Below are 24717 nucleotides of genomic sequence, written 5' to 3'. Positions count from 1 at the left end.
ACCTCACCAGGCATGGAAAAAAAAAAACACTTCTATGCTCCTACTTCTAGGGTTCATCCAAGTAACCAAAGGTTTAGTATCTTTTTTCTTAAAGCCTGTTCTAAATACTAATATCTCCTTGAACCCCTAGATTACATAAAGTTTCTCAATACCCAGTTAAAAAGTGTAAAACTTAAGCAATTAACCATTTATCTGTCTTTCAATAGTCAAATAATATTTTCACATCTCAGTTTTATTGAAAATGATAGAATTAGTTTACTCATCTGTTTGTTTCTAGTTTTGTTTTATTTTGTTTTTAAGAATATAATCTTGGGGCGCCTGGGTGGCTCAGTCGTTAAGCGTCTGCCTTTGGCTCAGGTCACGGTCCCAGGGTCCTGGGATCGAGCCCCACTTCGGGCTCCCTGCTTGGCAGGAAGCCTGCTTCTCCCTCTCCCACTCCCCCTGCTTCTGTTCCCTCTCTCACTGTGTCTCTGTCAAATAAATAAATAAAATCTTAAAAAAAAAAAAAGAATGTAATCTTGAGTAATTGTGTTCTTAATCTCTTCTGGAAGAATGAGTTTGTAAAAGGTATCAAGTTATTTCAGTTCTGCTCTTTTAGGATATAATAAAAAGGTAACGAAATCATTTCTGGGGTAACATCAATTCCCTAAACAAACTTGGTTTCACCACAAAAAGCCATATACAGAAGAAAGCACGGAAGAGTTATGGTTCAGGTAAATATTGATGAGTAAAATATTAGATATTGGTGAAATTTACACTCAACCTCCTTAATTCTAGAGCACTAGTTCAAACTCTGGTTGATTAAAAGAAGAATCTCCTAGCTGCATTTAATCAAGAATTTCTATACAATGGAGGACCAGCAACTGAAGGGCATAAATGCAACTGTTAGAAATGTGATTGAGTACTTCCCACTGAGGATTATCAGTGTTCCTCCTTCTGGAACATTGTTTGAGGAAGTATGAAAAAAATCCATGCTAAATTTCCCTCCTCGAATCAATTCATACTGCAAACAGCTGCAGAAATTTCAATCAGATGCTTATTTAGTGAAATGAGAAGGCAATGATCATGGCTTGGAAAAGCTCCATGATTAATTGTGTTTAGACAGTCATTACTGTTTTTCACTAATGAAAGGTTATAGGTTCCGGTCATTGATAACCCACAATAAAGATGAAAGCATATTCTTATCAGCAGTTCATTTCATGTAAAGAAAAATGCTACAAGATAGTTTACCTCTATGTGCATCTTTAGGAAATTACTTTGTGAACCAAAGTTGACACCAGAACCTCACAGAGTGGAAATCAACTTTGCCATGGTGATTAAATTTTAATACACAAATATTTGTTTCCTTTAGCACATGACTAAAAATGTAAGTATGGGTGTCAATCCAAATACTGACGCAAAAGTTAAAATACAGATTGAAGACCACTGAAAGCTGTATTTCATAGTCAAGAGATTAAGGGAGTAAGCTTCGGTTTTTCATTTGTAAAACCTAAGGACCGGATTTGATTATTAGTTAAGTCTTCTCTCAAGCTTTGATTCTATTGATCTATGAGCACTCTAAACCGTTGGTCTCAAAACCCAACCAAACAAAATTTTTTGACATTATACCACCACCCTATGTATTTACAATTATACTATATACTAGAGTACTCACATGTCAAATGTATTAAAAATATGATTCAAAGTAAAACACTGAGCTAAAGATGAATGATTTTTTTTTACTGGCTCTTTTTTTTTTTTTTATTATGTTAGTCACCATACAATACATCATTAGTTTTTGAGGTAGTGATCCATGATTCATTGTTTTCATAAAATGAATGGTATTTTAAAGATAATTTGGTATGTTTACCAACAATTATGTTTACCAACAAAAATTGATAATGCTTCATTCTTTTTTTAAACTCCTGACTTAAAATACCTTGTGATAAAGTAATTCAAACATAATTCTAAGGCCACAATTTTTCTAATACTTAATTTTAGGGGCTGACATAAATGAAAATGATACCTCACAAAGATACAGAGATCCAGATGGAAAAAATCTATCACTGATTGAATTTATTAACATTCATATTTTTCACTTTCATCCACTATCAACACTAGCAACACAAAGGCTTTTGTTGAAATTCAAGAATGAAAAAAGAAAGTAAGAAAGGTAGGAAGGTAGGACGGTGGAATGTAGGAAGGAAGGAAGGAAGGAAAGAGGAGAAAAGACACAAATTACCAATATCAATAATGAAAGAGGAGATTCACTATAGAGCCTACAGACATCACAAAGTTTAAGGTTATTATGAACATTTTATGCCAACAAATTTAAAATTTTAGATTAAACTGAAAAATTGCTTGAAAAAATTTACCAAAAATTACACAAGAAAAAAATAGAAACACCTTAGTAGATCTAAATGTACTAAATAAAGTGAATAACTGAATAACTAAAAACCTCCAAAAAAGGCTCTAGGCCTAGATAGCTTGAAAAGTGACTTTTTCACACTTAAAGAAGAAATAAGATGAATATTAGAAATGACAACACTTCCAGAGAATAAAAAAGTAGAATTCCCAACTTGTTTTATGAGACCAATTTGTTTTTTCAACCAAAGACAAAGCCATTACATGAAAAGGTAAAATAATATATGATCATCTCAAAAATGCAGAAGTAATATATGAAAGTCAACACCCATTCAAAATTAAAGGTCTTAGAAACCTAGAAATGGAAGGAAATGTTCTTAATCGGATAGAGAGTGTCCATTAAAAACATCATACTAAATGATGAAATAGTGAGAACTTCTGCTCTGAGACTGAGAACAACAGAAGGATGTTTGCCATCATCATTTCCATTAAACCCTGATAAAGGCCTAGCTATGCAAGAAAGAATAAGAAATAAAAGGCTTAAGGATTCAAAAAGAATAAAACTATCATTATTTGCAGATGACGTGATTGTGTATATACAAAATCCAAAATCATCTACAGATAAACTAGGAGTCAGTAAGTTAATTTATCAAGGTTTGAAGATATAAAAGATCAATATACAAAATTCAACTCCTTTTTCATATATCCTCCCAAAATTTAGAAAATAAAATTAGAAGAAAAATACCATTCTAGCTATAAAGGAAGTGATAAACTGTACTTCATCAAAATTAAATTCTCTTGCTAATGAAAAGACACTAGTAAGAAAATTAGAAAAATAATCCACTGTTAGGAGATACTTACAATAATTACTTCTGAAAGGCTTGTATTGAGAATATATAAAAAAAAAAAAACTATGAGTCAATAACAAAAGGACAACCTCCTAAAGAATAGGCAAAAAATCTGAATACACACTTTAGAATAGAATACATAAAAATGGTCTAAGCACATGAAAAGATACTCGACATTATTAGTCATTAGAGAAATGCCAATTAAAAACAAAATATAAAAAAATAAAACTTTTGTTGATATTTGGCTAATAATAACTTTGCAGCCAGGATGACTAAAATTAAAAGGCTGACAATGACCCAGAGTGGATGAGAATGTGGAGTAACTAGAAGACCTATCCATCACCCGGGGGGGAGCGGGGGTATGTAAAATGCTTCAACCAGTTCAGAAAACTGGAAGTTTCTCAGAAAGTTAAGCATATACCTACTCTATGACCCAGCAACCCTACTCCTAAACATTTACCTGAGAGAAACAAAAAACATACGCACACACACACATACACACACACAACTTGTACAAGAATGGTTATTCAAGCTTTATTCATAATAACCCCAAACTTCAAACAAACTAAAGTTACATTAACAGGAGAATGAATGGACCATGGATAAACATACAGTGGAACACTGCTCAAGAGTAAAAGAGGGAATTTGATACACACAACAACGTGAATACACCTCAAAAACATTATGCTGAGTGAAAGAAACCACACACAAAAGAGTATATACTCTACTGAGCACATTTATTTGAAGCCCAAGAAGAAGCAACACGACACTAGGGTGATAGGACTCAGAATGTCTAGGCTGGGGATGGAAGGACTGACTGGAAAGAGCATGAGGGGACTCTCTGAAGCCAGGGATGTTCTCTCTCCTTAATGGAGAGGTCATCACACAGGTCTTGTCAAAACTCATCAAACCGTACCTTGAACAACTGTGCATCTTACTGTATCTAGATTATACCTCAATACAAAATGTAATAAAATTACATAATAAATATGTAAATAATAAACATAAAAAATAATGAATATATAGGAATAAATCTAACCACAATGTTTAAGACTTCTATCCAGAAAACTACTGCTGCAAGAAACTACAGAAAACCTAAATATATGGAGAGATAAACCATATTTATACTATGCTACATAGAGAGGATTATAAAACAGTAGGGAAGGATGAACTACTCTATAAATAATGCTGAATGATGTGAAAAAAGACACAGAGTCAGTTTTAAGCAGCAAATTAAACTGGAGATTGAAATAACTAAAATAGTTGATAAAATATTTTTTAAACTGCTTTAAAATTCATCACTAACCCTATCAGAAAATAAGAACATCAAAGTGAAGAATTGCAGGAAATAGTGTAGGGCCAAGGCTGTCTTTTGTCCTAATGGCTTTTGTTAACCCTTAAACTCCTGCTTTAACTACGGAGTTGTGTGCATATGACAGGAGATAAAGTCTAGGGCCTGCCCAAAGTGGGGATGCTAACTCCAAAATTTACAAAACATGAAAGAGCGTAAGATATGATGAGGTTCAGGACACACTATCGCAAAATATGGCACACCTTGTCATATTGAATATTTCAAGCTGAAGGAACCTGAGAAATGGTCAGGAAGGATTTTCTGACCTTCCACCAAAGCAGGCTGTAAAACCTTCATGTGAAAAGTACCTTCCTATACTTCGATGAAAGAAGCACCCTTGTCTGCAAAGACAGAGGGACACTGAGAGGAATCTGAATGAATAAGCCTTGCTGTCTTCCCAACTTTACCACACTTAGCTCATACCCTTTTTGGTCCTAACATATTTTTCCACAACTCTCTACTCTTCATCAAAACCTAGCCAAAAAAACAACTCAAATTTAACCACTCCTTCAGGTCTTCATTTCCTTACAAAAGCTCCCATGCCTAGAGGAGACAGGGAAATGGAAGGACTCCATAAAAGTCTGCTTTTGCTCCTTCTCCTGCTTCTGTTCTTGCCAGGATCTGCACCCCCACCCCACTTTACACATGCCTCAGAATGTCCTCCTTGTAAGGGACAAGGCGTTAATGATTTCTCTAGAATAGATAACATCTAAGGAAGAACCTCCCCTACAGAATGACCTGAGGAAGCCATCATATGCACATTCCAGAACAGGGCTCTAGATATCTTGATGCCAAGGCCCCCTGGCTCCAAGGAATAATACCTGGGCCTTGATCTTTGTTCTAACCAGTTCCTGGATGCCTGAGGGGACATATATACCAGACCCCAACAAAGACAAGACTCCCTCTTCTCCTTTCTGATCCCGGAAGCTCCATCTGTATCTGATCTCTCCATATCTTCAATAAACTCTGCTCTCACTTCCTGTGGGCTCACATTTGATTTCCATCCTTGGTGAAGCCAAGGGCCCTCTTGGCCAATCCTGCGGAACCCTTCTGAGTCCCTGGACTCGGCCTGCATGCATCAAAGGAAATCTTACATTAAATAAATTTGTATGTTTTTCTCTTCTTAATCTGTCTTTTGTACAGGGGCCCCAGCCAAAAGCCTAGAAGAGTGGAGGAAAAAGATATTCTTCGTCCCCTACAGAAATCATGGTTGAAAACCATCAGAAATAATAAACAGCAAACTGACTAAATAAGCAGATTTAATATATTTAAATGCTCAGAAAAAATGAAAATAACAATACTTAACATATTTAAGAAATAAAAGGGAAACTTGAAAAATAAAAGAGAGTAGTCAGATTTAAGAACAGATTGAATCAAGAACCAAATAAAATTTCAGAAATGAAAATACAATTGAAAAATTAAAACTCAGCAGATGAGACATCACGGAAGAGGGAGAATAAAGGAGAAAAAAGTATTCAGACAAGTTTTACAAAGACAAAGAAATGGAAAAAATAAAATAGAGGTTAAAAGGAATAAATAATTGGAGCTCCTGGGTGGTGTAGTCAGTTAAGCGTCTGACTCTTGGTTTCAGCTCAGGTTATGATCTCAGGGTTCTAGGATCAAGGCCCGCATTGGGCTCCACACTTAACATGGAGTCTGCTTGAGACTCTCTCTTTCTCCCTTTGCCCCTCCCCCCCACTTTCATGCTCTCTCTCTCTTTCAAACAAATAAATCTTTTTTAAAAATGTTAATCTATTATTTTAAAAAAGGAATAAATAAGAGTAATAATAGACTAAGAAACAGAATAACAGAGTAACTGGTTGGAATTCCAGAACAAGAAGGGAGAACAGACAAGAATCCATATAGGGGAAAAAATTAAACACAGTCCCGGGGTGCCTGAGTCGTTAAGCGTCTACCTTCAGCTCAGTTCATGATCCCAGAATCCTGGGATCAAGCCCCACATTGGGCTCTCTGCTCAGCAGGAAGCCTGCTTCTCCCTCTCCCACTCCCCCTGCTTGTGTTCCCTCTCTTGCAGTCTTGCTCTCTCTGTCAAATAAATAAATAAAATCTTTAAAAAAAAAATTAAACACAGTCCCTACCTCATACATATACAAATATGAAATCAAAGATAAATCATCAATCTAAACAAAGAAGCTACAACTATTACCCTTTTAAAAGTAAACATAGACTATGTTTGTGATCCTTGAGAAGGTAATGATTTCCTAGCAAGAAGGCAAAAAGCGTTAAAGGAAAAACATTGATAATGTCAACATTTACAAAAATTAAAAATTTCTGCTGATCAAGAAATATGAAGGAAATGAAAAGGCAAGCTACAGACTGGAAGAACATATTAACAATACATATATCTGACAAATGATTAGTATTCAGAATACCAAGTTATAAAATACTCTTACCAATTAATAGAAGAAAAAAACAACTCAATAAAAAATGAGCAAAAGACTTGAACAGACACTTCATTAAAAAAGATATATGAATGGCCAGTAAGCACAGGAAAAGGTGCTCAACATAATTAATCATTAGATGAAAACTAAAACCACTAGAAGACATAGCTTTACGCTACTAGTATGTCTAAAATGAACAAGACAATACTATGTAGTAGTGATGTAGGAAAGACGAAGTTAGGGTTCGAAACCGTTGGCCAAGAAAGAATTCTTGAGACGTCGTTGGTGCAAAAAGGTGATTTTATTAAAGCACGGGGACAGGACCCGTGGGCAGAAAGAGCAGCAATGGGGTCATGAGGAGGGGCCCATTATATACTTTCAAGATGGGAGGGGGTTAGGGATAGCATTAAGTCTCTAAGGAATTTTGGAAGCAAGGCTTCCAGGATCCTGAGAGGGCTAGCTATTGTTGGGAAAAGCTCATTTATTACCATCTAATAAAACCTTAGTCATGAGACCCTTCAGATGTATATCAGTGGGCCATATGCTTGGGGGATGATTGCCAAAACATATCTTGGAGGTTTTAGAGATAAAGGAAGTTTTCAAAGGAATTTTTATATGTTAAATTAGACTTACTTGGGGTCGGGGGCGGGGGGGAGGGTGTTATGTTAGGATTGCCTTTTGCCTTTAGCAAAGTATTAACATCCAGGCAGCTGAGTCCCTAGAGGAAGGTCACTCTGCCTGTTTCAAGAACTTGTCAATGGGCTGTAGGTAGTAAGGAAATTTAATAATTTTTTTTCTACCTTTGTTTCCCACATCAGTAGCAGAAAAAAAAAGACAACACTGCACTACATCAAAAACTAACAATGTAGTGTATGGTGATTAACATAATATAGTAAAATAAAATTTAAAAAAAAGACAACACTGCGTTTATCAGCAAGGATGTGAAGCAACTGGAAGTCTCAGGCTTTATTGGTGGGAGTGTAAAATGGCACAACTACTCTGGAAAAATGCACGTTCTTGATGTGTTATAAGCTATGCTTTTTACCTTCCTCAGTTGAATTATATGGGTCAAAACTTTCCCCTTTTTGCTTAAGCTAGTTCAGGCTAGGTTTGCCTTGCTAGCAGCCAGTGAATTCTGACCTAAACTAAAAGATAAGATACATAGGTCGGACCACTGGATATGCATTGTTGTTACGCTGGGCAACGTGGAACTTGGACCACTTCACCACGGGTCCTTAGGCAAGGACTTGAACTGTCCTGCTCAGATATGTATCCACAAAGCTAAAAACGCTGAACTGTGACCTAATCCCGTTTGCTCCTCTTCCCCTGGCTGTGCACTTGTGTTTTCTGCCTACAATGCCCTTCTGATGCAGATAATCTGTGTCAATAAACATGAATGAGTAAAAAAGAATGGAGCAGGAAATGAGAAAAATCATGAAATAATAAATCATGAAATAATAAATGGCAATGTTAAAATATTAATTTTGGCATTACCATTGCCAAAATAAAATATTAATTTAACAACCAACTTTGGAGACTTGCATAATCTACGTGCAGCATACATGACCATAAATTAAATATTGGCAAAAACAATGTATAGTTTTCATGATTATGCAGACTGTGGCCTTCAAGAAAATGCTGGAGGCAATAGACACAGAACTACATTTAAGTAAGATGTTACACATTCTAAGGATTAAGGCAACTTGATCTTACATAGACTGGTCAGCACACAGGAGAACATTCCGAACTGGGGTTTACATTTTTTAAACGTGAGACAAATGCAGTAATAAATCAAGTGGAAAACCCATGGGGTATTCAGTTACCTTCAGGTTTCATTACATATTAAATAACATTAAGCTACTGGTGTGACTTCAGGGTGTAGTTTCCTTCCTGAGAGCTGTATTTCTGGAGAAACCAGTCTGGTGGGATTTACATCTGGCTCAACATTATTTCTGTGGGAGACATTCATTCTTTGGTTCTTTACCTTGTGGATCTTAGCTTACTTTAATGCAGCCAAAGTAACCATTTCCCATTTTGCTTCCCCACATTTTCCATCCTGACCTTTCTTAACACGTAGAACTTTCAACAAAGAATCACGCATACCTGTGTCATAATGCACGGTAAGTCTTTCGCTGTGGCTGCCCACAGTCTGTGGCTCAAACTCCACCTCCAGCTGCATGGACTCCCCCACGTTAAGCGTTCCGGCAGGTGACTCCACAGAGAAAGGCCTGCAGCACATGGTGAGACACACTATCAGAGCACGTTCCTGACTCGTGTGAGGAGACATGGGGGTTCTTGGGCTGCAGCAAAGCTCAGAACCAACACCACAATTTGGTGATTCAGAAGTAAAGTACACTTTCCCCCCTGATGTGAAAGAACTTTGGTTTTAAGGTTAAAATAGCAGTACGAGATCTGTAAGTGTAAGAGAAACTTAAAATGATAAGGTAACGTTCTTGTGTGTGCCCTTGCCATTCAGCCTCCTTTTAACATTCATGGAGGGATTCCAGTGGTCGGCCTTAAAACATGTATGCAAATACTGTAATCTGCAAAAGATAAATGCCTTCTGAGGGATAAAAATCAAGTTTTGTGACAGTTCAATGAAGAGAAGGTTTTGTAATGGAAAACTATATCAGAGTCCCAAAAGATCACACAATCACATGACGGTAACTTGAGGGCAGTTTAACAAAGGGTCTACTTAACAGGGGGGTAAGGGGGACTACAAATGATACAATCCCCCAGGGTTATAAACAGTAAAGCCATTATGACCTCTAGGCTCAAAAGGCCAAGGAGAAGAAGGAGTGGTTTTGAAACTTGTAGGAGTCCTACGAGAATGCTGCTATATGAGGAGCAAGGAGCTTTAGTCAAGAGAGACAGCCCAGATGGCCTCACGGGGAAGACACTATGGGGGAGAGTGCCCTAACTTCACATCCTCCTGTCTGATCACCTGCTGGGACTCCCATTGGCTGAACCCAACCAGAAGCCTTTGTCATACAGGTCAGCCTCCCGGGTGACAGCAAGCTGGAAATCAGTGGAGAGCATTTAGAAAGGCAAACTGGGGACAAGTTCTGTGCCTTGAAAATAGAACTTGGGCACATAGACATGATGGGGTGATAGGGTGGATTTGGGAACAGGAAATCGTTTCATTTAATTTCCCTGGAAGGAAGTGGCAAGAGAGAAGCTGGATCTGATCCTGAGGTACCTTAAATAACTTAGAGTTCTTCCTTCTAAATAGAAAACCCAGCCCATTTAATTATTTTCATGGTCCATTTCACTTCTCTAAATTGCTATTTTTCCAAAGTAATGCGTTGTACAATGTATCTGGCAGGCTAAGTTGTTTCTGGTTATTTACTTCTATCACAACTGTTTTTTAGTTTCATCCCTGAAATCTTCCCTTAGATAATGAACTTAATGTCCGAAAGCCTAAGCTTCCTTCTGTGAGGGTACAGAGCTATGGCAAGGGTAGCACGGGGTGGTCCCTGAGATCTTCACTGCAATGCTTCCCACCACGGGAAACTTTCTCTGGGGCTCTCTATTTGGCTCTCCCTCTACTTTCACTTCTTTATTTTCCCATTCCTTTGTGCTTTTCCCACACCTATAGCACCAATCCTCCAGTGAACCCCAGGCATTGCTGTAGAGGTTCTATGGAGTAGTGGGCACTAGCCTGAAGCCAACTGAAAAAGTTCAAAACTCAGCTCTGCCATGACCCTGGGGCGAGTCACTGACCCTTCAATCTCCTGGTCTGTAAGATGAGGGTAAGGACACCAGGGAGGACTAAAGAAGCCGATACAGGTAAACTGCTTAGAATAAAGCCTGGCACGTAGGAAGTGCTAAACTAATGTTTATTATTATTTCTGCTATCTCCGTCACTGGCATCCTCTAGATGGATGATGAGCCTGAGGATGATCTTGGGTGTTTAGATGAGTTCAAGTTTTTATTATTCTCCTCTCAAGCTTTCACACTGCTCTAGGGATACTATAAAAAGAACATCTACAGGTCATAACACATCCATCTCTACTTCAACACCTTCAGTGGTCCTCATAATCTACGTAAAAAAGTTCAAAGTCCTAGGCATTTGAGGTTCCACACAATCTGCTCCCAACTAGATTTTGCATTTTCATTAAACACATACATCTGTCCAAATGTCCCATGTTATCTGTCACATTCCAAATCAGGCTGGGGAGGGACAGGGTGGGAGGGCTCTGCTCCCTTCACCATAACCTCGCCTAGCACTGCACCCACTCTCTTCCTTCCAACCAGACTGTGCCCCCTACACAGACATTCCCCAACTGCTAGGGTCACACAAGAATACTTACCATTTTCCATAGGTCATATTTCCTCCAAAGTCACTTATCACTGCCTAGACTCAAAGATACCTCTTAACTAGAATCTTCCTGGATTATATATAACTATTATATATTTATTATATATAACTATAACTTTGCTTTTACTTCTCACTTCAGTTCACCTTGTGCTATAGTTAGTTTTCATGCCTGCTCCTGTTGATAGCTATAGACTCAGGAGACGACAGGAAAGGGAAAGCAAATAAGCTGCCATGAGCATGGGCTCCATACCAGGCACTAACTACACTGAGACCTTACGTACACCAATCCTCTTAATCCTGGGAAGAACCTGAAAAAAGGAGGTGTTGTTATTTGCACTTTAGATATGAGAAAACAGATGCCCTAAAAGGGCAAGCGACTGGCCCAAAGTTACCCAGCTAGGTAGCGGTGGAGTGGGGTTGGAAGCCGGCCTGCAAGTTCAAGTTCTTTCTGCCTACCCAAACCACCCCTGAACATGGAAGCCACCTGATTAGATGCATCTTTGTGTCTCTCACTCCACGCACAGTTCTTTACTCACAGAAGCCTCTCAGAAGAGGTTGTGGATTGAATTACAACCAATTTTCAGAGGGAAATAAAAATATCTGTAATCATTAAGTAATCTTCATAACATCATGGTGGAACAGAAAAGGAGCAGACTTTTAGTATCTGAAGAATCTCTGCTTCCTGGGATGGAGGTAAGTGATCCAAAATAAGTCTCATAGTCTTAAAAGTTCCTTCCTCCCTGATGGCAGCAGTAAGAATCTTAAGAACTGAGAACTGGGCCCAGTTTCCTGACTTTGGGAACAATGTTCTAATATTTTCTTCTATCTTTGCCTCCCTAGGTCCTAATATTTTTTCTTTTTCTTCCTACATGGTGCTTCCATTTTCTTTTCAAACATTTCTTGGTGGCAAAAAGAAGAGTTTTGAAATGAATTGGATAGTATTGCATGGTAGAACCTAAGCTAATTTTCTATGGACAAAGAGACCCTTCTCTAGGACCTCCAGAAATCCAAATTCTATACAGATGTAACAGATACTTTTCTGTCGTGCTCACTGTTGGGTTTATATTACACTAAATTTCTTCAGTAGTCAAAAAAACCACCTAGGACAATCATTGCTACTTAGAACTGCCTAAGCTTTCTCAATAAATCAGATGTTAATTGGGTAGAGTGTGTTAAGTTCTGGCACTTAAACATTGTCTATAATTTGATTTTGTACTTCATTTTACTACAGGCAGACAGGCTCAACTGGCCAGAAAATATCAAGTATCAGAAAATATTCTTAACAAAGAGTTAAAAGGCATTGTTTCTCAAGGGTATAAGGCTGGCTCTGTCTACCAAAATGTTTGGTTTTGATATAATATCCTCATTAATACCAAATGCTTGATTAGGGAGGGAACTTGGGTTCATGAAAAATCATGAGCCACAAGAAAGATTTTGAGTTTTTGTTCAATCCACTATAAACTGCTCTTGATAACTAAAACTCTTCCATCCTTACGAATCGATATTTTAGCAGAAGGTTAAATACTGGCTCTGTTATATTAAATATGGAATTTAATATTAGTATGTTTTCTTCAGACAATCTTTCTTATTAACTGATTCCTGACATGAGGTTTTGGATTTTGAGATTGCTTCTTAACCTTTTCTATTTCACCTTCCAAAATTAATCCTAATTTAATAGTCAGAATTATTCTGGTACCTACTAGAGTTTCAGGTCAAATTTGCAATAAACTTGAAGAGTAATGGTTTATGTTCTCTGTATATTTTATAGCACACTGCAACTCCTTTTATTAGCATAAAAACATTATGCCTATTTTATAGTACTAGGAGAATTTTTTTATTTTAAATTATTGTACATGTTTATAGTTGTAGCTTTGCCTTGTGATATACTGTTGGTTAGGCATCCTATAAACATTTATTGAGCACTTATTTCTTCTAGGCACTATATTTGATGCTGGGAAAATAAAAATGAAAATAGATACAACCCCTGCATTTGAGAAACTCACATTCTAATGGGGACACCAGACATATAAAGAACATTTTATTTTTTATAATTTATATGAACCTAACCACTTAAAAACCTAACCATTAATTCAATCGTTATTTCAATGAAAAGAATATGATGTGTTTTTTAAATAATTTTCTCTGAGATATTGTTTCTGTGTATTGACTCTTAAAGTGATCAGAATAAGAGCAGACCCTGGGTTTTTTACTTCAAAATCTCACAGTATATCCATTGCTCTACCATGTTGGCAATCATATTAACTGAAAGACTGGTCCTCACCCCTGTGGGGGCAACACAATCACCTGTGCATTTTTTTAGAATGGACGCTTGTCAGGGCATCTCCCCCAAGATTCTGATTCAATACAACGTGACCACAAGTTCAATGACATCCTTTCTCATTGTAGCCAGCAGGGTTCTCAGTTGCAAACAACAGAAACCAACTTTGGTGAACTTAAACAGAAAAGGGATTTACTGGAAGGATTTGGGGTCACTCAAAGAATTGATGGCATTGTTAGAAAACATGCATTTTGTGGAAAGAACAAAAAACTACTATATCATGAATAGATACTATACCTAAACAGGAAAGCAAAAAGATTTGCAAACAGGGAATTGAATTGAGAGATTGATTATACAGAAGACGAGAGAGATGAGAAGCCCAATTTAAGATGATGAAATCGCTCAGGGATTAGTAAAAGCAGTTAGCAATTCTCACCCCTGGGCTGGAGAGAAGACGAGGTGGAAGTGTTACCAGATTCTGGGAACCTGGCAGAAGTTGGAACCATGGCAGGCTAGGCTAGGCCGACAGTAATCAATCAGAACCAGAGAGGAGATAGAGCCTCTGCCGGGGCCTCTGCTGAAGTCAGAGAGGAGGGGAAATGCCCTGGCTCCTTGCTCCTCTTCAATCTCCTGGTAAGATGCACATAGTTTGATTGAAGAAGGAAGCAGGTTAACTGGTCCCCTAGTGGTCAAACTCAGCTGGAATTCGGCTGAGGCAGCTAGGAAAGCTAACCGCCCAGAGATACTGAATGGAGCCTGGGAAAGGCAAGGAGTGGATCGGAGGGTAAGTAAGCCCAGAACTGGCCCATGTTTGTTCTAATCCAGGTTTTGCTGTTAACTCATTAAGGGAACTTGGATAAGTCATTTCCCTTCTCAGGTCTTATTTCCTTCATCTGTAAAATGGGAATGTTGGACTAGAGTTTCTAATGTCTTTATGATTCCTGGCTAGTCCTTGAGTTGGCTCACCGTTTTACCTTGGAAGTATTTCTAATTAGGAGAAAATGATTCACATTCATAGTTACACAGATCGCAAAAGTTTTAGATCTTTTCCTGCAACTTCACACTATGAAATCTATGAAGTGATTTTACTTCACTTTTGTATGAATGTAGTATATAATAAATTGCCATTTCTATGTAGCTTTTAAGATTCAGCCACAGTCCAGGAAGATATGCTGCCTGCCCTTGTTTTTCCACCTTAAGTGGATTTTCTTTTTCAGACGAAAAATACAAGTATAACAGGAAGTTTTTAATGTGTATTATGGAAAGTGGTTGTGGGAGGCCTTTTTTTAATCGAAAAAGATTTGTTCTTTCTTAAGGCACAGTGAGCCACTTAACCTGCTTCTTCCTCCTTCAATCAAACTACGTGAATCTCACCAGGAGACGACGAAGGCGGTCAAAAAACACTTATCTTCAAAAGAACTTTGCCTTTGCTAGTTGATTTAGCTAAATGAGTTCAAGGGGTCTTGCTTCTGCCTGGGATGCAGAAAGCTAGAAAGAGGTTGCCCACCCTAACAATGAAAAAAAAGCCTGGTAAACATAAAATCATAACTTTTCTTGAACCAATTAGAAAGCAGACATTGCAGAGCAAACAAGACGCCTGAAATCTAAAGATGGACAATCCCCCCCCCCCCAGGGGAGAGGGAAAGGTGCAGACTGCTTTACTTGTGGCAGACAGAACTTCCCTACAGGCAGAAGGAACAGTGAGAGAGAATGGAACAGAAGTGTTTGAAGAGACAATGGCTAAGATTTTCTAAAAATAACGAAAGATCTAGGAAGCATGGAACCTTGTGCAGGACGGAAACCCAAACTAAACAAAAGCCAAACAAAATCCTTAAAACAAAAACCAAACAAGACAAAAACAAAACCCATGCCTAGACATAGCTTATTCGAATTACTAAAAACCAAATATAAAGACAAATCTTAAAGGCAGCCCAAGAAAAAGACATAATTACATCTAGAGGAACAAAGAGTTTTGGCAGAGATCTCACAAGAAAAATGTAAGCCGAAAGACAATGAAATGCCATCTTTATTCTCCTGAAAAAAATTACGTGTACACAGAACTGTCAACCCAGAATTCTAAGCTGTAGAGAAAATATTTTTCAAAAATGAAGGCAAAATGCTTTGTTTCAAATGGACAAAATGGAGAGAATTTCCAATAGACCTGTGCTACAAGAAATATTAAAAGCAGTTTTTCAGTCAAGAGAAATAGGAATCCAGACATAAACTTAGATCTACATGAAACTGTTCAGAGATAGTGATACTCCTGGGACATTCCTGTAAAGACTAAATACAAATTCCCCTCTAAGGGATATGCCCTCCACTCATATCACTGGCAGCCCTACCACCTACAATATGGCAGAACAGGTAACCTGAAAATACCTAGAAAGACTGGATAAAATATAACTTAGATAAATGTGCAGCTGAGCATGCATTAAAAAAAAAAAAAAAAGGCAAATCTACAGGATTTAAAAGGAAAGACAAAGCTAAGAGCCAGAGCAGTGAGCCACTGAGCTAATGCTAGGCCTGCCCTGGATTCTCAATAACCCTGAAGCTTGGGTTTTCATAGCCCTGCTGGAGCAGGAGAAAACACCTTGGGATTGTCACGTCAGGGGACTAGTAAGCAAATCCCCATATATACCCAGGAAACTTAAAGGACTACAGAAACATTCTCCCATTAGCACGAGGGAAAATGTCTGTCTTGGTTTTAAGTGAGGGAAACAAAGTTTCTCTAGAGAATTCATAACTTTGGACATGTGTCTCATGCAGGTTTGTCTGAATATACATTATCAGTCCAGGAACCTCTAAGCCAAGAAATTACCAGAAGAGAAGTCTACAGAGTCTAACCTTTAGAAGCCAAGCAGAAGCAAATGCTAATCCTTTCTGGAGAGATGTGCCCTTAAACCTCCAAAGAATTCCACAGATAATGCCCTTTTCAAAATGAGTTCACAATCCAGACCAATACACACACTACTTCTTAAAAAGTCATAGAAAAGAACTTGACCTTGCTTCCTGTCTTCCCAAGCTGGTCATTCTTGTTATGGCACCACTGATCAACCGCCATTCACATGCCCCGTGACAATCGTTCTTGCCTGTCTAGTAAGGGAGTTCCTTGAGAGCAAGGACTGTCTGATCATCTTTGGTGTCTGCCATGCTGTAGCTACTCCATAAATAATCAGAATAAATTCCTGCTCCTTCACTTACTACTCTGTGCTCTTTAGCAACTTAATACAAACTCTCTATGACTCAGTCTTCTCATCTTCACAGCCAATGCAGGTTGAGCTCTACTCACATCTCATCACTCTGAACTCTTCTGCCTCCCTCTTCTATTTCTTTTCAAAGATTTTATTAACTTGACAGAGAGAGAGAGAGCACAAGCAGGGGGCGCAGCAGGCAGAGGGAGAAGCAGGCTCCCCACTGAGCAGGAGCCTGATGCGGGACTCGCTCCAAGGACCCTGAGATCATGACCCGAGCTGAAGGCAGATGCTTAATTGACTGAGTCACCCAGGCGCCCCAACTCCCTCTTCTATTTTAAAGGACCCTTGTGATTACACTGGGCCCACCCACATAATCCAGGATAATCTCCCCATTTTAAGGTCAGCTGATTAGAAACCTTAATTACATCTACAGCCCGAATACCCCTTTGCCACGTAATTTTACAAATTCACAGGTTCTGGGGATTAGGACACAGACATACTTGGGGAGCCATCATTCTGCCTACCACACTGGCAATTCATGTGAAGAAACAAACAACAACAAAAAACCCCACTTGTTATATAGCACTTTATATAGTACCAGCAGTTTATTTATTTACTTATTTTTAAAGCAAAATCTGGGGTGCCTGGGTGGCTCAGTCGGTTAAACGTCTGCCTTCGGCTCGGGTCATGACCTTGAGGTCCTGGGACCGAGTCCCTCATCGGGCTCCCTGCTTAGCAGGGAGCCTGCTTCTCCCTTTCTCACTCTCCCTCTGCTCTCCCTCTCTCTGTCTCTCTCAAATAAATAAATAAAAATAAAATTTAAAAAAAAAATAAAAATAAAGTAAAATCTACACCCAATGTGGGGCTTGCACTCAGGACCCTGAGATCGAGTGTTACATGCTCTACCGACGAGCCAGCCAGGTTACATTTATTCATTCATTTATTCCTTACAACAACCCTATGAAGTGATTACTACACTTTTCCCCATTTTTTCAGCCAAGGAATGTGACACATGAGCCAAAGAATGTGGGTGGCCCCTGGAAGCTGGAAAGGGCAAAGAAATGGATTCTCCCTGAAGCCCCCAGAAAAAAACACAGCCCCACCAACACTTTAATTTTGGCCCGGTGAGGTTTCTGGTCTACTGAAATATCAGAAAAGAAATTCTGTTGCTCTAATCCAGTAAGTTTATGCGAATTTGTTACATTAGCATAGAAAACTGATACAGCCAGTTATAAAATTCTCAGTCAAAACATATATTTATTAATAGATTTCCATGGGCAATTCTCAATGCTAAATAAAAAGATTTGTATCAGCGTTTCAGAAAACCACCCACACCCAAACCCAAGGTGACTCTAAGGTCACCTTGAATTTTAGTTTCCTCTTGGACTGAAGAGGAAGTCTGCCCTACATCGGTGAGGTCTCTCAGCCTTGCAGCTGAAGACCGTAACAAGGAATTCTACCCTGCCTGCTATTCTAGCAAATTACTTGTGCTGACTAGATTTAGCTATAATCAATCAAAAACAAGAACTGAAGGAATGCATACCTATGAGTTTTCATGTGAAACACAGCATCTTTGTTGCCAATGTTTCGTACCAGCAGAATCTTCTGAGTGCTGTATTTGACAGGGCAAGTGGAAAAATCCAGCATGTCAGGAAAATCTAGGATGGCTCGTGCACCTCTAGCTTTGATGGGTACAATGAACTTTTCTCTTTCAGTTATACAGGTCAACATATGGGCATAATCCTACAAGAGAAGGGTACAATCATTATTTGTGGAGATGCCAACATGATCAAGGTAACTGTGCAAGAAAAATGGCCATTGGCCAGGTGTCTTGCAAAACAACCTAATGTATTCTGTGAAAGCTCTTCAAGACCATTATAGATGTGCTTTCAGTGAGACACTCTTTTCTGAGAGAAAGAGAACAGTTCAAGTGTTAAAACCCACCAGTCAGTGGAGAAGTTTATGCTTCATGTGTTTTCCAGATATTAGGGAGGTGGGATGAGGGCCAGTCAAGGCACATTTTTCTTTAGATCAGACGACGTTCACACTAGTTCCTTCACATCCTCCTTCTGAACCCTATTCATCCTTCAAGCCATGAGATTAATAGCTCCACTTTATGGTCTCTCTAAGCCCATTCTCTTAGCATTATGACTTGCACCTTCTCCATTATGAGTAGAGTCTATTTCTCCATCTCATGCTTTGACCAATGGAATGTGGTAGAAATTATGCTATGCCAGTTTCAAGCTGAGGCCTCAGGAAGCCTTGGGCATTTTCAGTCTTGCTCTTGGAACCCTGCCACTGCCATATGAATAAACGTTGTCCAGCGTACTGCAGGATGAGAGTCCAAATGTCCCAGCCAGGACTATGCCAGGCCAGCCTACATCCCCAGATATGTGAGAGAGCCCAAACAAGATGAGCAGAATTGCTGGCCCAACACATGAGTGGGCCCAGTCAAGACCAGCTGAACCAGTCTTGTGAGCAATAATGTTAATTATTTGAAGTCAATGGGTTTGGGGGTAGTCTGTTACTATATAAAATAACAAACTGATACATAGCCCAGTTTAAACCTCATCTCTTGTGCAAAGCCATCACTGACCATTCTACATAAAAATGCTGAGGTCCAAGACATGTATCTTCCCCAGTCTTAGGTTTAAATGCAACAAAATGCTGAATTACGTCACCCTTCGTATCACTTCATGAGATAGAAAAGTAGAACTCTCATCCTCAATATACCAAAGAAAAAGTAAAAATGGAATTCTCACCAACAAACAAAACTAGATATAAAAAGAAAGTATTAATAGTCCCCTCAAGAACAGACCAGAAGCTCAGAAGTTGCTATGAAATTTTGTTTTGTTTTAAATTTTCCCAGCATTTAGCTGCAAGGCAACATTGGTAAATGTAAAGTCCTCTTGGAACTTAAATTTCCTTTCAGCAATCATGTAGTAAATGGTATTAAAAGGTGGAGGTTTTAGAAAAACTCTCTTTGGCCTTTAGGTATAGAGTGGGAATGGGAATGTCTGACACATAGATTGACATATAAACCCGGCTATGCACTCAATCTCATGGAACCCACAGGACCAGGATAAAGCAATGGTCTCCCCGATTAGGTTATTTACTCAATCATATTTATTAAGTGTGCAGGTACCAGGTACTGAGCTGGGTGTGCGAATACACTGAAGCAGAAAACGAGACATGGATCACTTGAATCAGTTGAAGAGCTAAGAGTCCAACAACTCAATTTTAATAAATTTCATGAATACTGTTCATTAGTTTTTATTACTTATTCCTACCGTAAGACCTTTACCTTTGCACTACATACATTCTCCTTGCCAGGAACACTCCAGATTCCTAGGTCTTGCCTGACTGGCTCCTTTTGCTGTTCAGGTTTCCTTCCAAAGGTCATCTCCTCAGGAAGGCCTCCTTGGTTGTACTAACCAAAAGCAGTCCCTTCCAACATTATCACTTTACCATGTTTTATTTCCTTCAAAGCCCTTGTTGCTTTCTGAAATTATCTTGTTGTATTATTATCATCACTTCAAGCTTACATAATGGCAGAGATAATGAAAAAGTAAATAAAACACATCTAATATGCAAGGTAACACATATATAAAGATAAACTCGACAGGAATGCTCACAGGACAGCGCCTTGTGCACCTGGAGTCTCTCTGTCTCCCTGAACTCCAGACTCATACCAGTTGCCCAGTCAGCACCTCACTGGAGACAAGCCGATCGATGCCACTGCCCTACAGCTGGGCAGAGATGGACAAGGAATAGGGGCCGAAATCCAGCCCACTCTGCTGGCTCCAGCTGCATCAGCCCAGAGGGGGAGCCCTTTTCCCATGCCCACAAAGGCTCCACAATGCCATTGGGGGTCCTGCTCATGGCCCTCCCGCCACCCTCCATCTGTTCCCCCACTGCCTCCCCATCTTGGTACCAGCATCACCACTGTTCCAGTGGCCTGGATTTAAAACCCTGGAATGAGGCATTCTTGATCACTCTATTTCTCAATTTCCTAGGCTATCCTGTAGGACTGACCTTCAAAATGTATTCAGAGTTGTTGGACTCTTAGCTCTTCAACTGATTCTGGTTTCTAGATGGTAATGCCAGGCTCAAAAATTATGCTAATCACACATAAGGGAGTACAAATTGTATTAAGTATACTTGATCCTAGAAAATCCCACAGAACTCACCAAGTCTGAATTCATCAGAATCCTAAAGAGATAAGTACTGTTTTCATTTTTTCTTAGTGGATCAAACCCAGCAAGCAAAGGTTTTGTTGGGAATTAGGAACCGGAAAGCTTCTGGCACATACGGAAACTTAATATTAACAGAGGCTTTGAGAGAAAGAACAAAAGATGCTGCTGAATCCAGAATGAGAGGTGATCCCAAAGTAATTTGTCTTATTTTATTCTATATTTACATATTCTCTGCTCTTTTTTAAGATATTGAAGGCAGCTTAAAATAGTTTAGGAGACTAAATGAAATACTCTGAGATGTTGTCAAACCTTTTCAAATTTCCATATGAGGAAGATTCAAAGTTCGATCTGAATTGCATATTTTTTCATAATCAATTCACATACTCATAAAAGAATATGAAGAAATTCTTTAAATAAATTCCACAAAAATGTATTCTAGTGTCTGAAGTTCTATATTTAATATGACTATATTAGATTATGTAATATACAATTATATATTGCCCTACTGGCTTACAATTAATTCAGATGTAATGCCTGGGGAGGCTCTGTTAGCCTTCAAGCTAAGCAATTACTTTAGTTTATATACTCCCTTTCCACTGTATTTAGATTAAGAACAATCAGGTCACCGTTCAGAGACAGAATATTTACTCCAAGCTCTTTCCCCTCTACTATGAGAGACTTAGCCGTGAATTACTATCTATCCTAAAATGTTATCCTTTATAATAATGCTCTCCAGACAAAACATCCAGTCTACTTTTTGTCCGTTAGCTTTCCTTCCAACACACCTAGCCCCCAAACTTTGAAAAACAGAGCAGCAGAATATGAAAATGGCAGATTTGACTTTCTGAGGAGTGAAAAGAATGAATCTTGATTTTATATTAGCTCCATGATAGAGAGCAAACATGGCAATAATTCTGTCCTTCACAGTCTCAGGCAAAGGAAGATGGTGTTCTTTCCTGCAGCCAATGACCCTCCAGGCATCATCAATGGGAAGCGTGGTTAGACCAGTGTGGTTAGACCGTCACAATCCTCCCTCTGCCTTTCCTCCACTCCTAAACCTGATGGAAGAATGGCTAACACAGAGTACAACTAGAACTAGGTTTGATCAGGACTCAGTGAATTTAATAGTTGGTGTCCCTGGAAAATGTTATAGATTCCCTAACCACTTGAAGTATTTACTAAATATGATTGTCTCAATCTGAAATTCATCCCTCGAAAAGGAAGAATCAGTTCTGAAGTCCTAGTCAGTTTGAAAACGAGACTGGTCAGGCATGGTGGGTCTTATCCTCTACCACTCTGATTCTTCATATGACTCAGCTGGGTTCTCAGTTTCCTGGGGGCAGCTACATTTCCCTGTCTATTCAAAGAGAATGACCTCTGACCTTCGGCATGAAAAGAGACCCGAGACTTCCAAATTTATTTTGACCACTTTTATCTGTAGTGTACAGTGATAATGTGGTTACTTCATGATTCATGTAGAAATTATACACTTAAGGTAATTAATTTCCTCTGTAACTTTTTGTTTTCCAAGTTACCCCTGGATCTACTAATCCACCTATACCTATACCCATCTACTCTGCCTTCAACCCCTGTCCTTGTACAGTAGATCTCAATCCTTTCAGCTCACTCCAGGATTTTCCTGAAGCATCAGTTTTCCCTCTTTACTGAATATTCACACAACAGTATATAAATATTAAATAATCTACCTTTGAGCCCAACATCCACCTCTAGCTACTGCCCCATTTTTCCAATTACCCTTGACAGCAAAACTGCTCACAGGTGTTACTTACACTCAATATCACTACCTCCTTGCTGTCCATTCTCTCCTCAACCCATCCCATTAGGCTTCTGTACACAACATTCCACAGAAACTCTTCCTGCCAAGGTCACTAATGGCTTTGACAAATCCAGTGGCTAATTCCACATCCTATTTTATTCTACTCTTCATAGCTTTGGACATCACCCAAAGTTGATCTCTCCCTCCTTTTGAAATACTGTATCCATTTGGGATTCCAGAGCACTATAAATCTTCTGGTTTTCCTCCTACTTCATGACCACCCCTTCTTAGTATTATTTTCTGCAGGAACTTCCTCCTTTCCCCAACCTCTTCTCTATGCACACTCACTCTTAACATCAGTTCATCAACCCCTTGGTGGAAAGGATCATCTTTTTACATGATTTTCAAATATTTGTCTCTAGCCAACATCTCCCTTTTGCCACAGATAATTGTGTCCAACTGCCTATTTGGTATTTTCACTTGGATGTCTAAAGGGAAGGTCCAACTTAACGTATGAACACCAGATTCCCTGAATCCTCCTGATTCCCTGCTTTACTCCCACCCAGCCTCACAAACCTGCTTTCCCGCCACTTCTCCCTATCTCAGTAAGCGGTGCCACCATTCAGTCATTTGCTGGCCAAAATACTATGAGTTAAACCAGACTCCTTTCTCACACCCTTTATCCAATCCATTAGCAAATCCTGACAGCTCTACCATAAAAACGTGTATCCTTCATCCCCCTATTTCTCACACCATCACTGTCACTATCCTAGTCCAAATCATCCTCATCTTTTACCCCAACTATTATAATAGCCTCTCACCTCTGTATTATTCGGGATTCGGTTCTGCTACATATAATACGGAAAAGAACAAAATCAGAGCAACTTAGACAAACAGAAGTTTATTTCTCTCCCATAAACCAGTCCAGAAGTAGGCAGGCTGGATTGGTGTGGTGGCTCCACAGTGTCCCCAGAGACTCAAATTCCTAAATTCTTGCTCTGCCATTCTAGCACACTGCACCTATCCTCAGTGTCACCCCATGCAGTAGAGTAATTCTTGGGTTGCCAGCTATTTCCTACAGCCAGGCTATAGGCCAAAAGGAAAAGGCAGAAGGGCAAAACAAAGCACCTGCATGCTGAATCAGCTTTCGTCAAGTACACACTTAGAAGTCCTGCTCACATCTCTGGCAAACACACAGACACACTTAGCTGCAAAGGAGGCTGGGTAAGTGCAATCTTTTCTTTCAGGCAGCAGTGAATCCAATCCCAATTTGGGATGATCTTACCAATGAAGAAAGAGAAAACGGATGTTAAGGGTGGGCAGCTGTCTGTTACACCTCACGCTCCCTTCAGTCTATCCGCTGTGCAGCAACAAGGCTGATTTCAAAATGCAAGGCAGAGGGGTGCGTGGGTGGCTCAGCTCATGATCTCCAGGTCCTGGGATCGAGCCCCGTGTCAGGGCTCCCAGCTCAGTGGGGAGTCTGCTTCTCTTTCTCCCTCTGCCTCTCCCTCTGCTTACGCTCTGTCTCTCTCTCAAATGAATAAATAAAATCTAAAAAAAAAAAAGAAAGAAGAAAAAAAATGCAAGGCAGAGATGTCATTCCTAATCAAAACCCACCATGGTAGGTAAAGGAAAATGATGCAGTATGTATCCTATCTTTCCTGTATGAGCTGCACCTCAGGATCCTCATTGAATCATTACAAAAACAAAACAGAATGACAGACATTTTTGTGCCTCTTGATGTAATACAATAGAAGTACCAACCACCTAAGAATTCATACCACCCCCAAAATCAAATATGAATCTAATCAAGCCTCTAGATCGAACTACCAGTTTATAGGAAATGGAGGGGACAGAGGACCATTCTACAGAACCTGATGGGGATGCACTCAGCACTTTGTTTGGACCCTGAAAAATACTTACATTTATCTTTTATATATATGTCTCTCAAGTGGGAAGATGTGAATACCGACTGGACATTTGATGATACTGGGGAGTTACCGTAAT

General features: G+C 39.2%; 1 protein-coding gene across 1 annotated transcript in view; it reads right to left on the bottom strand.

Moving 5' to 3' along the window:
* Positions 1-24717, bottom strand: part of HYDIN (HYDIN axonemal central pair apparatus protein) — a 144836-nt gene that overhangs the window by 100068 nt on the left and 20051 nt on the right. The window contains exons 5-6 of the mRNA XM_021703090.1: positions 18281-18480; positions 9048-9172 (exon numbers count right to left, since the gene is read on the bottom strand). Coding sequence (XP_021558765.1) covers positions 9048-9172; positions 18281-18480 — 325 coding nt within the window. The remainder of the gene's footprint in view (positions 1-9047; positions 9173-18280; positions 18481-24717) is intronic.

This window comes from Neomonachus schauinslandi, chromosome 16 (genome assembly GCF_002201575.2).
Source record: "Neomonachus schauinslandi chromosome 16, ASM220157v2, whole genome shotgun sequence".
Classification (NCBI taxonomy): Eukaryota; Metazoa; Chordata; class Mammalia; order Carnivora; family Phocidae; genus Neomonachus; species Neomonachus schauinslandi.
Note: the sequence above shows the minus strand (reverse complement) of the source record. Positions and strands in the feature narration are given on the sequence as shown.